The 15,324-nt window shown below is 31.1% G+C and overlaps 1 protein-coding gene across 1 annotated transcript in view; it reads left to right on the top strand.

The window, feature by feature from the left end:
* The window catches only part of LOC106461405, a 118,463-nt gene that overhangs the window by 86,172 nt on the left and 16,967 nt on the right, over positions 1 to 15,324 (top strand). Inside the window, exons 21-27 of the mRNA XM_022388355.1 lie at positions 1,422 to 1,659; positions 2,473 to 2,667; positions 3,426 to 3,691; positions 5,572 to 5,912; positions 6,597 to 6,733; positions 9,397 to 9,561; positions 14,171 to 14,416. Coding sequence (XP_022244063.1) covers positions 1,422 to 1,659; positions 2,473 to 2,667; positions 3,426 to 3,691; positions 5,572 to 5,912; positions 6,597 to 6,733; positions 9,397 to 9,561; positions 14,171 to 14,416 — 1,588 coding nt within the window. The remainder of the gene's footprint in view (positions 1 to 1,421; positions 1,660 to 2,472; positions 2,668 to 3,425; positions 3,692 to 5,571; positions 5,913 to 6,596; positions 6,734 to 9,396; positions 9,562 to 14,170; positions 14,417 to 15,324) is intronic.

The following is a 15,324-nucleotide window of genomic DNA, read 5'->3' as shown; positions in this document are numbered from 1 at the left end:
CTGATGTATGAGACTGTTTTCACAATAACAGGTTGGATTTTACACGTCATGATTGTCATATTTTTGGGAGGAAAATTGAAATGTAGTTTCACAATGTGGAATATCTGTATTAAATAATCGAAAACTAAAAGATCATGGAAAACGTTGTTAAGACAATCATCAGTTTGTTCTGATTGTAGCATCAAAGTGGTGAACTCCTGATGGACCAGAGCTGACACTTCATGGGCTGAAAATCGTGGTGTTGAAGCCTTTTTGTTAATAAAGATTTTCCTCTGTGTGTCCCATATGTGTCATGGTTCTTTTATTCATTCTAAAAGAATGATTATGGAAACTGAGGCCAAGTTACTTAGACTTCTTGATTTTGTCTTTATTGCTAGTTTTTACAGCTCGGACTTAAAAATGGGGAATGTGGCATTTGAAAAAATTCATGTTTTACTCTTCCATAAATTGAAAACTTAATATATCTTTATTCAGATGAAGTCTTCAAACTTTTCTTGCAGGTACTCTGCATTTTGTTGATATCCTTACAAATAGGATATAATTGATCCTGACCTATATCAATAACCATCTTGAGCAAAGATACCACACCACAGTGGTTATTCAACAGAGCTTGTATTAATCTGGAAAAGCTTATGTATCGACTATTCCTTGAGATGTGGATCATATCAAAATGAAGGAGTGGTTCAAGAATCTGTACAAATCAGTATTAGTTAGAAGTTAATCTCCCTTTAAATGTAATAAGAATGATTGCTGATTTAGGTAATCTAGGATAATGGGATACTGCACTATGACTGTTCTGACTAAGAGGTGATATTAACATAATACTTCCTATTTTGTCTTGTGAAGATGTTTTTATTTAAGAATTCAGGAATCAGACACTTTAAGAGGTCAATGCTAAAAGCTAATCAGTTTCTTTGAAATAAGATTCTTACTTTTTCTAGGTACATTTTTGTGTGCTTTATCTTTCTTTCTGTTATTGTTTATTTTTTTATAATTATTTCCTTTCAAACCTCCCATTTTGCAGACCTTCAGCATACTTGTTAGTAACAGTTTTACTTAACTGGTATTTAACTATTTAGAACAGTTTCCTTATTTTTATCATGTAGCATATTAACATATTGAAAAATGCCACAGTGTATGTTAGATATTATGCCTTAAGAAATTACATTCTTTTGGTATTTTAGCTTTCTTAATTTTTTTTTCATAGTCTTTAATACTTTAATTTTGATGTAACGTGCCACAGTGTATGTTAGATATTATGCCTCAAGAAATTACATTCTTTTGGTATTTTAGCTTTCTTAATTTTTTTTTTCATAGCCTTTAATCTTTAATTTTGATGTAACGTATATTTCAAAAGCCTTTCATATTTTTCTTCACATAAAGATTTATATAAAAAATTTTAATTTCCTTTTTTTGTGTAGTTTAGACCATTCAAATAACTTGGAATGGTTGGTGAAGGTCTTCCCTTCAGAATTTTGGGATGGAAAAAACAAGATCTGGGTAAAGTTAAGAGCTTCTTGGGAAGAGCAAGAATCATTCTACACACTTACAACTCCAAATTCAGATTTTCAAATGTGTTCTACATCTAGCAGTATTGATAGATACTCCTTGAGATCTGTGAAGATTGTTCATGCTAGAAGACTGTTGGAGGACTCAAGGGTAAGTTGTTGGAATTAGGTTAGTGTAATTCAACCCTTTACTGACTCCATTGGGTTTAGGTAAGGTTTTTACTGGTAATGTTAACATACAAGGATCTTTATTATAAGCATACTACAGTGTATTGATTCTGGCCATTATTGTGAAATGTTGCTTAATTTTTTTATAAAGGGATAGTGCTCCACATGACCATTTGTTTTTTAAATATGGAGGTGATCTTTGGATATTTTAGTTCTCTATTTACTGTATTGTTTTGTTCATCTTTCTATGATTGTGTAAGTTACTTCAATTTGGATATGTTCATTTGTTTATACCATGAGTTGTGAGTTACTTAACTACTTTGTTTCAAATGCAGTTAATTTTATGGTACATCATTCTAAGTCACAATGTTTGGCACAGATCTTAATCCAAAAATCTCATTCAAAATTTGATTTAGTTAACTTATTCTGTTCAGTATTTAGAATTTCTGTATAATATTTATTATTAAAAAAAATTACATAGCAGAAACACAGAATACATTTTTGATTAATACAGTGATATACCATCTTAACATTTTGTACATCACTTAACCTTGCCAGTTTACTGAATCTGCAAATCTTACTTGGTTGTGACTTGTGGCAGATAAGGCAATTCAGACCCAATAAAAAAAAAACTGTCTAGATTCACTGTAAAAAATTTTGTTGGTTATTCAAATGTGTAGGTAGAATATATGTATTCATTTTTTTGACACTTCAAGTTTTATGCACTAGATTGACCTTTAATTTTCCTGCTCTGATCTTTCCATATCCACTAATATTATGCTCAATTTTCTGGTAGACATTGGCAGAAATTATGTACTTGTCAAGGAATTTACTCAGCACTTCCAAGGATGTCAGCTTGTACATTGTGTCTTTCCCCGAATTTTCTTGGATCCTAAAATCAACTAGCTCAGAAAACAATAATGGAACACTGAAGCAGAATTTTTGGAACCTCTGTAAAGTAGCAGGTGTTACATCTCTAAAGAAGATATTGGTAAAAGCTGTTCTTATGTATTGCCAGAAGTATTTATTAAGTATTTTTATGACTTAAAATTTTCAGTATACAAGTATAAATGAAAATGGGGGCCATCAACAAATAATTTTTGAATTACTTTCTCTTCAAATATTTTTTTTATACATCATTTATAAATATATCCATCTTTACTTAACACTTCACCAGATATATTTTATAAATGTATTCACTTTGAATCTTAAAGCAACAATTAAAACAAAATAAATTTTGAATTATGTGGCATTCTTTCTCGGAAACAAAAGATGCTCCAATCAATGTTAATGCTTGCATTTGTGCTGGAAATTATTTTTAATACTCCCTCTTGTTCCTTATAAATAATGTCCTATTATTTGAAATATATTTTTTAATAATTTTAGCAAATAATTTTTGTGTTCATTATATATGTACCTAAAATCTAATTATATGATACAACCTACAGAGATTGAAGTTGGCTTGATTGTTTACCTAATATGTTTAGTAATGACTTTCTGTCATGGTGAGTCATGTTTCTTTCCTTGTAGGATTATCTTACTACATGCAACTCTAAAATAAAAATTTTGTGTGTATGTTAAAAAATAGCTTTTGAGACAACATGTTAAAGAAGAAAAACTATCACGCTTAAAGACAGACAAATAAAATGAACCTAGATATTACGTAAAAATAAGATAGCAAGTTCACCTCATAAAGTCATCTATATTTATATAGAAAGTGAAAAAGCAACATATTTCATCTTGTTTTAGGAAGAAGAAAGCAGCCAAGCAGAACAACATGGAAGATGTAAAGATAGGATTAAGCTCCACGTTACTAGAAACGTTAATTTCAAGGACTTGAAATATGCAACTCGCCATCTGACCAATACTACAAAATTTACCATTGACAGTGAATATATGAAAGGCAGTTCAACATCAGTCAGTTGTACTTTTTTCTTGCCTAATAATGAAGAAGTTGTACAGTTTCAGGGAGTTTATAAGAACTTTGAATCTACCTCAAAATCTTATTTTAGAAGGTACGGTGAAGAAATATTGCTGGCAGAAATTCATAATAATTTTAAAAATATGTTGTAGTATGTCTTTTTTTGTGATGGTGTTTGAGCATTTAAAAACCTTTCAGTACATCGAATATTACAATGTTTTATAGATATACCATATGCATTAATCAGATGTAATAACTTCTGTGAGGAAATCAATATAATGTATACTTTCAAATTTCTTCAGAAATTAGATTGGAGAGGCAATGAAAAAATATTATTTTGACTAGCACAATTTCCATTGATGAGTTTAATAAAATTTAGCGGACAGTGTGTGGCTCAGTGGTTAGAATGTTGGACTGCTGATCAGAGTCCAGAATTCAAAATGTGTTGCTATTGAACACTTTGAGATGTAGATGCATTATTAAAGTTACATACTTATAACTTAAGAACAGCAAGAGATACTGTATCTTTCGGTGTATAAGACACGCTTTTTTTACCCCAAAATTTGATGTCAAAATCTGCTTGTGTCCTATACACCGAAGGTATGAATAATATATACAATATACACATGCCATGTGTAAATATATTTAAATAGGCATGCACAGTTTAGTTCAATTGAATGTGTTATTTATAACAATAGTAGTTTTTTTTCTTTTAAAAACATAACTATTTATAATGCTCCCTAAATAATAAAAAAATGAATTACAGTGAAAGCAATGAAGATTTTGTAGGTTTTGAACCAAACTAAATAACAGTAAACCTTTTTTTGATTTACGGTATTTTCTTATTTTGATGTCTTGAGCTCTTTTGTGTTTAGAACAATATATACTCATTTTTAAAGTATTGTTGCGTCAGCGAGTCACATGACCACCGTGACGCAACGTTTCTAGAACTATCATGTAACTTGGCGAATGTTCAAGTTCTTACTAGAAATAGGGTACGCTGGTATATAAAAGAGAGATAATGTGTGTGTAGTCAGTGAGTAATTGAACTGCAGTCACAGGGTATTGTTGAAGTTAACGTTCGTTCGTGATACTGTTTGTTTTAGCGCGAATATTGAGATTAAGTGTATCGCAGAGTTATATTCGGAAAGAATAAACCAGTTTTATTAAGTAAAGACTTGTGTCGTTAAAATTTCGTCGGAACGAAGTTATGGAAAGTTAATTAACAAACGGAGACGTAACAGTATCAAATTGAATTTTTGTTCAATAAAAATCTTTCAAATGTGACTGTAGCTTTTTTTCCCCTCAAAACTTTGTCTTCAAAATAAGGGTGCATCTTATACACCGGTGCGTCTTATATTCCGAAAAATACGGTATATTGGGCCATCTAGGCCATTCCATCCACTGTACTAAACTCTAAAATAAAATACATAAAGCCATCCCTTTTCATTCAATTGTCTATCAAGCCTTCCTTTAAATTAACTGCATCTTCCATATCTGAAGGTAACCCATTCCAAAGACCAACCACCCTGTTAGAAAAATAAAAATTAAATTTATTTTTTAACTGATTCTGTGACGCTAGTCAATGTTGTTATTCAGTTCAAAGAGCTGCAGAGTGTTAGTAGCAGCAGTTGTTGCTGGCTGACTGCCCTTCCTCGGGTCAACAGATTGTTTACAAACAATTGTACCTAAGGAGTTTGAGATCTCTCACCTGGCTATTTAACTCGTGTATTTAAAATGCTATTGAGATTGAAGATTTTAATTCAAATAAAGTTTCACAACGTTAAAATGGTGAATTGTGCCATGTTTTGCTTAGTCTAACCTTCTAGCTAAAACACTGATTTTTCACATATTTCAGGATTTTTATTGTTTTATATTAACACTTCTTGAACCTATGTGTTTTTCTGACATCATGGTTAACAAATTTTGTACTTAAACACTATTAGATCTGATAATGAGATTTTTTTTTTACAGTTTCTATGAAGATAGCAAGCTTCTGATCTTTCCAGCTGATATAATAATAAAATCTCATTCACATTATGCTGTACTTCCTAATCGCCAAGTGGTCATCACACACAAGTCTACTTTGAATCAGATATCCACTGGAAGAGGGACTGTTTATGATCTAACATTTGACCAAACAAGGTCAAGATGTGCAGCTTTCAAACTTCAACACAGTTTTTTGTCATCAGCTGTGAATTTTTCATCCAGTATTGTTAAGCAGTGTAAATCAAAATCTTCAAGTGGTTCTCTAATGTTCATCAGTATAAACACAGCCTCAGAAATGTGGGACATGTTGAACTCTGAATTACAACGTAAGTGATAACTGATCATGAACTATTAATTACTTCTGAAAGTGATTCAATATGAAGCTTGAATATCATGCCCTATAACAAGTAGGGAAAGGGTGTTATTCAGTGATTGTCGCTGAAAACCTTTTTTTACCCAGGTGTTTCTATGGGGTATATATTTCTGGAAGTTGATGGCTAATCCTTTATCAAAACTTTTGGGTGGAAAAAGGAGGTACATATGTTTAAAAACAAAACTGTCATCTTTATATTAAAAAATTTAGACTAACTTTCGCACAAATAAGGAAATTAGAAATTTCCAGATTTAGTAGATTATATAGTAATTCAGTTATGTATCTTGCGTTATCAAATAAAAACTAATTCAACCTTACAAGAATAATTAAAACAACTAATTTTAAAATAATTCCATAATATATGTTAAAATTTTTTCATACATTTTGAAGAGTAACATCTTCCGTTATCTGTTGGAACACTTGGTGAAGGTTAATTGAGAAGAAATGTTTTGTTCGACTCTGATGATCGATAATAACCTTTCATTGTGAAAAATAAATATTTTTGTTTTTTAAAAATAATAATAATCAATTGTTATTAAAATATTTTTAAGCATCAGATTTGTACTTGTTTTTTAAATCTTAAGAATGCCATTAGACTGAAAAGTCAAAAGTTTTTTATGTTTTTTACACATTGTAGAGGTATTTGACTTTGATAATCCTGGAGGTGAATCAATGAATTTCTCTCATCCATTTCTCACAATCAATGTAACTGGTAGGTGGAATCAAGGTAAAGATGCTCTGTTTCATGAGAAAAAAGCTATTTTTACAAGTGAGGTAAGATATATATGTACATGTTCTTGCTTCTTCTCTCCCCCTACCCTATCTCACAAAAATAGTTTTTTAATATCTATAATTTATACAGGATATGTTGTAACTTTTTACAATAATTAACAAAGTAAAATTTTTTTTATATTTTTTAGGAACAAAATATTACATTTGGTTAAAGGTAAAAGCTATAGGTGCAAAAGAAATCTCTCGGGTCAAACCTAGAAAATTGGTATCCAAATAATCCATGGTATTCAGTGTTATATACTGTTTTTTTTATTGTTCAGCACTCGAAAGTAATTGGTCATTCAAGTACTAACTAACCTATGTATTATAAATACTTTTTATCCTGCTTAACATTATATTGTTAGTTATTTTGACATCTATACATTATACTAGTATAAAAGCCAGTCAAAAACGATGGGAAACATTGTTGAATGATTAACGAAAATTATAGGATTTGACCAAAACAAATTTGTCTACACTCTTCACATGTTTCATCAGTCTTGAAGTAATTCTTTAATCACTACATTTTTAGTAAAAACTGTGCAGAAAAATGAACTGTTATTGTGAACAAAAGTACGTGTGCACTCTGAAAGAGACTTTTAAATAGCATTCTTGAGCCTTTTCACTGTATTTTAGGTCAGGAAGTAGAAAATGTGTGGCCATTCTGATACAAATTTTCAACTCTTTTTTTTTTTACTGTACAAAGGATAAAAGATATTTGCTAGTAGTAAATGTTTATTTTTGTTTTAAAGTCAAGTAGCTAATGTATGTGTTAAAATACCAAAAGAATATTTATTAATTAGCATTTATTCACCACATAAAACTTTTTAAACACTGACTATAACATTAGTAATAGGCCTATTTATAGTCTAATTTAAGCATTAGGTGTATTACATAAACATAACGTAAGGCTTAGCTGAAACACTACTTTATAAATTTTATTTTGCCTTTGACTACAACTCAATGTCATAAAATTTCTGAATTAAGCTATATCACTGAAGATATTAAAAAAATGTATAGCATAAAAAAACAAACCTTTCTCACAAGTCAATGAATATTGAGCATTAAACATAAACACCATTGTTGGTTTAAGAACAATCTGGTGATAGATTTTTGGCTAAGTGATGAATGTATATTTTTCGAACATTACCAAAAAAGGAGTATGAAAGCATTCTCGACAGAGTGACAAAGGAAATAAGCCTTTTATAGTTAGTGATAACATTATTGTGTAGGGAATAATGAATCTGATCTAGAGTACATCAGTGTATAATTGGATTCTAAGATAAAAATACATGGGAAATATACTTTTCAAAGGAGTTTACCACTTGTAATTAAATAGAATGTTGACAGTTATCATAGAAATATTACCGCATAAATATTACTTTAAAACATCAAACTACGATATTTATACACTTAAATGTTAGACAGCTAAAATTGTTACATGTGGTCATGAAGCTCAATGTCATCCAGCTGAAACACAGTTGGTAATTCATATGATCTGGTGTTATATCTTGATTTTATCATTTATAGTGTTTGTATATTATGTTAATATATTTCAATGATGATGACTTTTGTAGAAGAACATTTATTAATAATATATAATTTCATAAGGATATTTATTTTACTTACCATTTTGACCCTAAGTAGATATAAAACAGACCAGAAGTGAATATGAAATTTATTCAAGATGTATGACTGTTTGCTAGTGTAAGTTTAATGAGGTGAAAATTAAATAAGAAAACACTTCAAACTCTTTCTCTGAAGTATGTGCATCTTCCATAAATATAATAATGTTGAAAATAGTGTGCTATTTGGAAATTTGATTGTTAGGCATTAAGAATTTAAATCTTCTGAAAACATGTGGGATTTGGTGCTAAACATATGCAAAATTTCAAAGCACAAACATTTTATATGGATGCCCATCATAAATTGTTTACACTACACCTCTGATAAATTGGCTCATTCTAATGAGTTGCAAATTTGAAGTAAAACTTACAACATCAGTAATGCTTGTACTATATTTAATTATTTTTCTAAACACCATCTCAAAACTGTATATCAACAGCAATGTGACAAACTGTAATGATAATCTTTTGGAGCTCAGATATACAGAACAAATAACATGATAAATAGTAAGTTGTCTGTTTTATATTTAATTTCTTCCAGTGGTTGAGTTACTCAAAAATGTCAAACAATTGTTAAATGTCATAAAATAATATATTATTATTAAGTAAGTGTTAGTCATTTATTAGTATGTGTATTCAGCAGATCACCATAACTGAACATTTGTAAAAGCATTTGCGTATAATGTTTGTTTTTTGGAGTTGACCAACTGTTATTCTGGGCCCTGTCTTTGGGCAATTACTATGAAATATAACTGTGTAAAGAATGGTTTATTTCCTTTTGTAATCTTAGAGCAGAACTACGTGTAAAAGTTGGTATCAGTGATGTTTGTTTGTATTTGAGCTTGTTTATCAAAATAAACAGTTTAAACAATACAGTTGCTGCTGTTTTAATGTTTAGTTCAGTTATAACTATTGTTCTTCTGATAATATTACAGTGTATGTCTTGTTAATTTGTTTATTGTATTAATATAATATATATGTAATGTTATATTTAAAGGTACTAAATGTTAGGTTATATTTAATTTTTTATCTTTTATTTAGACTAGTATATTACCCAGCATGATTTGGAACTTCTCAAGGAATAAGCTTGGCTGGAACTTTTCCATAAGTGATAAAGAGACTGTGGATCAATTGTTTCGTATTTTTGTGAAGTCAAACCAGAATGATAATTTTATAATATATTTTGGTAAAGTCTACAAAATGGAGGTAGGTAAATTAGTAATTTTGAAATGTTGGAAAAATGCATATTACCTCTTTTCTTTGATGTTCATTCATACCAAAAACATAATTTGAGAAAATCTTCAAAAAAGTAAATAAAGATTTATTAAAATTGATCTTTTTCAGCCCAGAGGAACAAGTGTGTGTGTGCCCTTATCACTCATATGCTTATCAAGCTTTCTTTTAAACTTACTTAAACTTACTGCCTCCACAACATCCAAAAGCAAGCCATTTTGAAGGCCAACCACCCTGTTAGAAAAATATAACTGTCGTAGCCAAAGATGACTCCTACCCTCTCAAAATTTATATTTGTGTCCCCTAGTCCTACTACTTTCAATGTTAATTATGAAAAAAGATGATGCATCAACACTATCAATTCCCTTTACAATCTTAAACACTTCAATTAGATCCCCCCCAATTCTTCTTTTTTCCAAGTGAAAACAATGTGAGAGATTTCAGTCTCTCCTTGAATGATAACCTTTCCATCCTAGGTCTTCTCTGAACGCTTTCCAACAATTCAGTGTCTTTCCTAAAGTAAGGAGCCCAAGGCTGAACACAGTATTTCAAATGTGGCCTAACCAGTGACCTATAAAATGACATTATGACCTTTTTAGAGTTGTATTCAATATTTCTATAGATACAATCTAAAATCCTATTTGCTCTACCACTAACAAAAGCACACTCCTTGGATGGTTTTAGAAGCTGATCAACTATTATACCAACTATTTCTTAATAGAGCAATGATCACTTACACCCAGATGTTCCCCAATTTCCACCCTCTCAATCATTTCTACATTTGAAGTTAACAATAAATCTAAAATAATTGTTTCTAGTAGGTTTCTTGACTAAATGATGAAGAAAGCCGTTTTTATCCCCATCCAAATTATACTTATAATTCAAATTATGATAACCCACATGCATTATCTTGCATTTATTATCATTAAAACCCATTTGCCATTTATTTGCCCAACTCACTAAGTGATATAAATCCTTTTGTTAATCAGCAGCATCCTTATCACAGCTAGCCAACACTCCAATACCTTAACATGTTTGCAACATTGGGTGCCACTGGTGGTATATTTACTGGATTTTATGTGCCACTGGTGATGCATTACACCAATTGAGAGTAAAGGCACCTTGTATCTCCTATGTCCTATCTGGCAATATTCCTTATATTTAGATGGCTAGAATGTAAGTATTCCTTCATTCGTGCACCACCCGTGGAGCATATACTCTCTTATTTTGGGTCTAAATGAACTAAATGTTGTTCAATAATTTAATACCTTCAAATCAATAGTTACATCTGAAAAATGACGATCATTAAAATTGAAATAAAACTATTTGCTTTTAATTTCAGCAAAAAACAAATATTTATAATTAAAAAAAGTAAATGAAAAAAAGGGAGAAACAATGAATTGTTTAGTTTAAAATCAGAAATTACATCTGAAAAATAGCAAATAACGATCGTCCCAGTTGAAATAGGACTATTTACTTTTAGTTTACGCAAAAAAAGTATTGAATAAAATAAAGTATTAATAAAAAAGAAACAATGAATAGCTTAGCTTATTCTGTTCACCGATGTTTATAATTGAAACATTCCGAGCACATTGGAGGTTTACCATCTCAATTCTTGCAAAATGTGGTAATCCTTTTGTTTTGCTTTTTGCCTCCTTTGCTCCCTGTTTGTTTTGAATATTTTCATAGCAGATTTTGCATCTTTTTCTGTTCGATCTTGCTGATCCATAATACTGCCAAGCTGAAGCTGAGACTTTTGTGATCATTTACTAGAATTTGCTTGAGCTTGAGTATCATTATTCTCTTTATTAGCATTGAGAAGACCAGAAATGATCTCTTCCTGAAATTGCAACATATCGATTGGTTTTTGATTCTGGTTAGTCTTGGCATGAATAACCCATGCATTCATCACATTTGTTTCCAGCAAAATTTCAACGAACACTTTTTTTTGTACCACTTTATGGTCTTGCGAAGGCAGAGTAATATGATGACATTTGATCGGAGACATCCACACCTTTTTCGACTGTGTTGTATGCGATCATGTATGGTTTTTGTATGTCCTTGCCTTTTCTATTTGTGGTACTGGTGGAAACTAGTTAATCTGAATGATCACTTGTGGTCATCATCATAAGAACTGGTCTTTTGTTAGCCCATTTTGTCACTCGAACACCACTATTATTTTCTTCACCATAGATTTCTCCTATTTTCAACTTTTTTAGGCATACAGACTTCAGATTTCATTTTCTGTTTTGTTGTAGCATTCCACATACATAAGTATTCCTCTGTAAAAGTATAGAAATTGTCTATAAATAGTGTCCTACCAGTATTCAAAAGCCCATCCATCAGTTCCATTGTGACTCTATGAGCATGCCCAGTTAATCTGAAATCCAAGTTCTTTTTGCCAGTGTATATTTTCATTTCTCATGTGTATCCTTCAGGTGTGCACAAGTTATAGAACTTAACTCCATATTTGTGGGGTTTCCCTGAAATATATTGCTTGAAAACCAGTCTTCCCCACCATGTTTTCACTTGGAGTCACAGCTGCTCTAAACTGAGTGTGAAAGAGGTTAAATATGTTACTGATCTTGGAAAGTCTTACTGTATTTACAGCACTTCCATTGTCATTGAAGAGCAAGCATTTCAGAAGCATGTCAAATCTATTGGGCTTCGTGGTTTTTACTATAGGTTATTTCGATACCTCGGTTTCTTTCACCAATATAGTCACATTTTTGGGAGCGGTTCCAAACCCACGATACCAAATAACACCTCTATTTCCTTTATGTTTGTATCCGTCCATTTGTGCATCATTGACCAATACTGAAGCTGATGGGAAGTGATGAACTTATGAGCATATCTGTTTGTTTCTTCTACTATTACTTCCAAAATATCCTTTGTCAAAAACTTTTTATATATTTCTTATGGCTCACTTACATTCACATTTATTCCTAAATCAGCATCCCCACTAAAGCCAAATTTTCAAACATTATTGGTGCAGGGTCCCCAAATGGATGAAGGCATGCTCGTAACCAAGTCATTATCATTATCCTCAGATGATGAACTTTCGACATCATCTTCTTGAGTAGATATATTTCCATTAGTGCTACCACTATCTCCTGGATCAGAAGGTTGATATGATTCTTCAGAATCATTGCATGTAACGTTTGAAACTGATTTTTTCATCATCTGTCATATTATCTAATGGCCTTTTTTTAGAGCCATAAAATAAACCATGCATTCCAAAAAGCTCCCTTCTTCCACTCATTATATACTAACCTTAGCCTAGCATTTAGCCCTAGTGACCTACTTATTACTTCATCCTCACAGTTAATTCTGGGCAGTATCCCTGACAAAATTAAGTTATTACCTTTTTCTTTAAATGCCTTTATCAATCCCTTGTACTTATTAATTGGCTCCTCTGACCTACCTTTCCTACATCATTAGCTCCTACATTCACCACAAAAACTGCATCTCTGCTAGCCCCTTTATTATATCTCCTGCTCTGTCAGTTATATCCTCCATCTGTGTCCCTGGGTAGAATAATTGGGTTCTTTTCTCCATATCTACCCCACAGACTATCTTATCTACATGCCTTTTCAAAGAATCGTCTATAACTATAACCTCCTTTTCATCCACATCCTTCTCTGAACCTTTTGTTTTCCTTCTCTCCAATAGTTCCTTGTCTGCAGAAGCCAAGAGCTGAAATTTGTTGCTCAACAGGATAGGTTCATTACAATTACATTCACTGCTTTTAGCCCTAATAGTACTCTTTCTAACTACTTGAAAGTCATTTTTAGCTGATGTATCTCTTGCATGTAAAAGCTTGAGCTCCACTTGAAATTCTGCAGCTATTTCCCACAGTTTACATTTCTTTTTATCTATTGCCTCTACTTTAATTATGATATCCTCCAACCTATAAATTCATTATACAAGTTGCACATCTTAATTACTAGCTTCCTTAAAAGTACATGCCTGTCCCAAGTTCCCAAATAAAACCCACTCATTACACCTAACAAATCGTGAATGCTTAATTCCTACACTAGTCTTAACCATTGTATTTATACTTGTAGCCTGAAAATAAATACTCAATACAAATACCAGTAGCCTATTGTCAACAATGTTACTGTTAAACCTAATGTTTAAGAACCAATTATATTAGTTTTTTTCGTCACTAGTTTGCCTTCACACTAAAGTAATAAAATTTATATTTAATTATATAGAACTTAAAACTTTATTGGAAGTGACAATAACTAGTCTTTTATGTATACCTAATGTTAATAATATAATGTATTTAGGCTGAATTTAAACTTACGGACCTAAGTTCAAGTATACAATTTAATCCTAAAATAGGAAAGAGACAATAAACTAGTCGTTAGAATGTGTTACTGTCTGCAGTCTACTGTAATGATGGCTTCCTTGTGGAGCTAACAGCCCATGCTCTACAGGGAAAGTGCTCTTGTAAGCAAATCAAAATCTATTTTACCACTTCATAGAAAGAATGAGAAGGTGGAGCTTTTATAACATGAATATTTGTATTTGGTTTTGAATTTTATTAAAATATTTTTCTGTATTGTGTATTTCTTAGGATTTGGTTGAACAGCACTTCCTAAAGCTAAGCTACATATCTCCATATTTAGAGAGAATTTATCTTCATGGGACTGTTGACACAGAATATATTAAACATTTGGCAACAAAGGCTAATTGTAGCATTAGTGCTTTAATGAACTGGCTTGTAAAAGTTTTTGAAAATGAAGAACACAAGTTAAACCAGATGTTAATACCTGTCATCAAATCATCTGTTGCACAGTGTTTTAAGAACATAGGCAAGAAGGTAACTGTTCTACGTATTCTCATAGAATTATAATGTCTGTAATATGCTATTGTGTTTGTTCGGTTCATATTTACGTTTTATTTCTTAATGCACATGTAGCAGTATTATACACGTATTTTTGTAGATTTGCAGTGGTGAGTAAATTCTTCCAGGAAATCTTTAGGCTGGCAAAAGATTTTTGGGGATGGTGAACTGATGAAAAAAAGTGAAAAAACTGCACTATTCTTGTTTATGAGATAATGTAATTTCAAGTGTAAGAGTATAAAATAATTACGTGCACTGGCAAGTATGTTTTGGGAATATAGGAAATCGGATCTCATCTAGAGTATTTCAGAGACTTTTTGTCTTTTCATCAAAGTTACTAACTAATATATGCATACCAAATATTTCAGTTTTTCTTCTGATTATTTTCTTAGCTTTAAAGATTTTATTAATATGTATTATAATCATTCCTTTTCAGAGTATGAGGAAACTGTGGAACTGCCTTTGCTAGGGAATAATATTTGATCTTAATGTACATTTAGGTGTTATAGTTTAACCCTATCACGATGGGTCACGTATCAAAGGCCACGTCATCTCATTTGTTGACTTCCATTCGAAATTTTTATGGAACTACTATTTTATGAATTTATGTCAGTAAGTTTGGTATCAAATTGTAGATTATAATTCATATTTTAGTATTTTACATTAGTTAATTTTTAATATAAAAGTAAATATTAAAATAACACAGCTAAACGTGGTATGTTGAATGCAGTACTAGTTCAAATTAGTTGTTTGTATGTCAAAATATAAAGTCTATAGTTTTGTATGAATTAGGAACTCAAACTAGCGATATTGACAAGCTAGAGTATAAAATAAGAACCTCTTATCTTTTCTATTTGCCAAGATATCACTCATGCACTGAATCA

The sequence above is a fragment of the Limulus polyphemus genome, unplaced genomic scaffold (assembly GCF_000517525.1).
Source record: "Limulus polyphemus unplaced genomic scaffold, Limulus_polyphemus-2.1.2 Scaffold952, whole genome shotgun sequence".
Classification (NCBI taxonomy): domain Eukaryota; kingdom Metazoa; phylum Arthropoda; class Merostomata; order Xiphosura; family Limulidae; genus Limulus; species Limulus polyphemus.
Note: the sequence above shows the minus strand (reverse complement) of the source record. Positions and strands in the feature narration are given on the sequence as shown.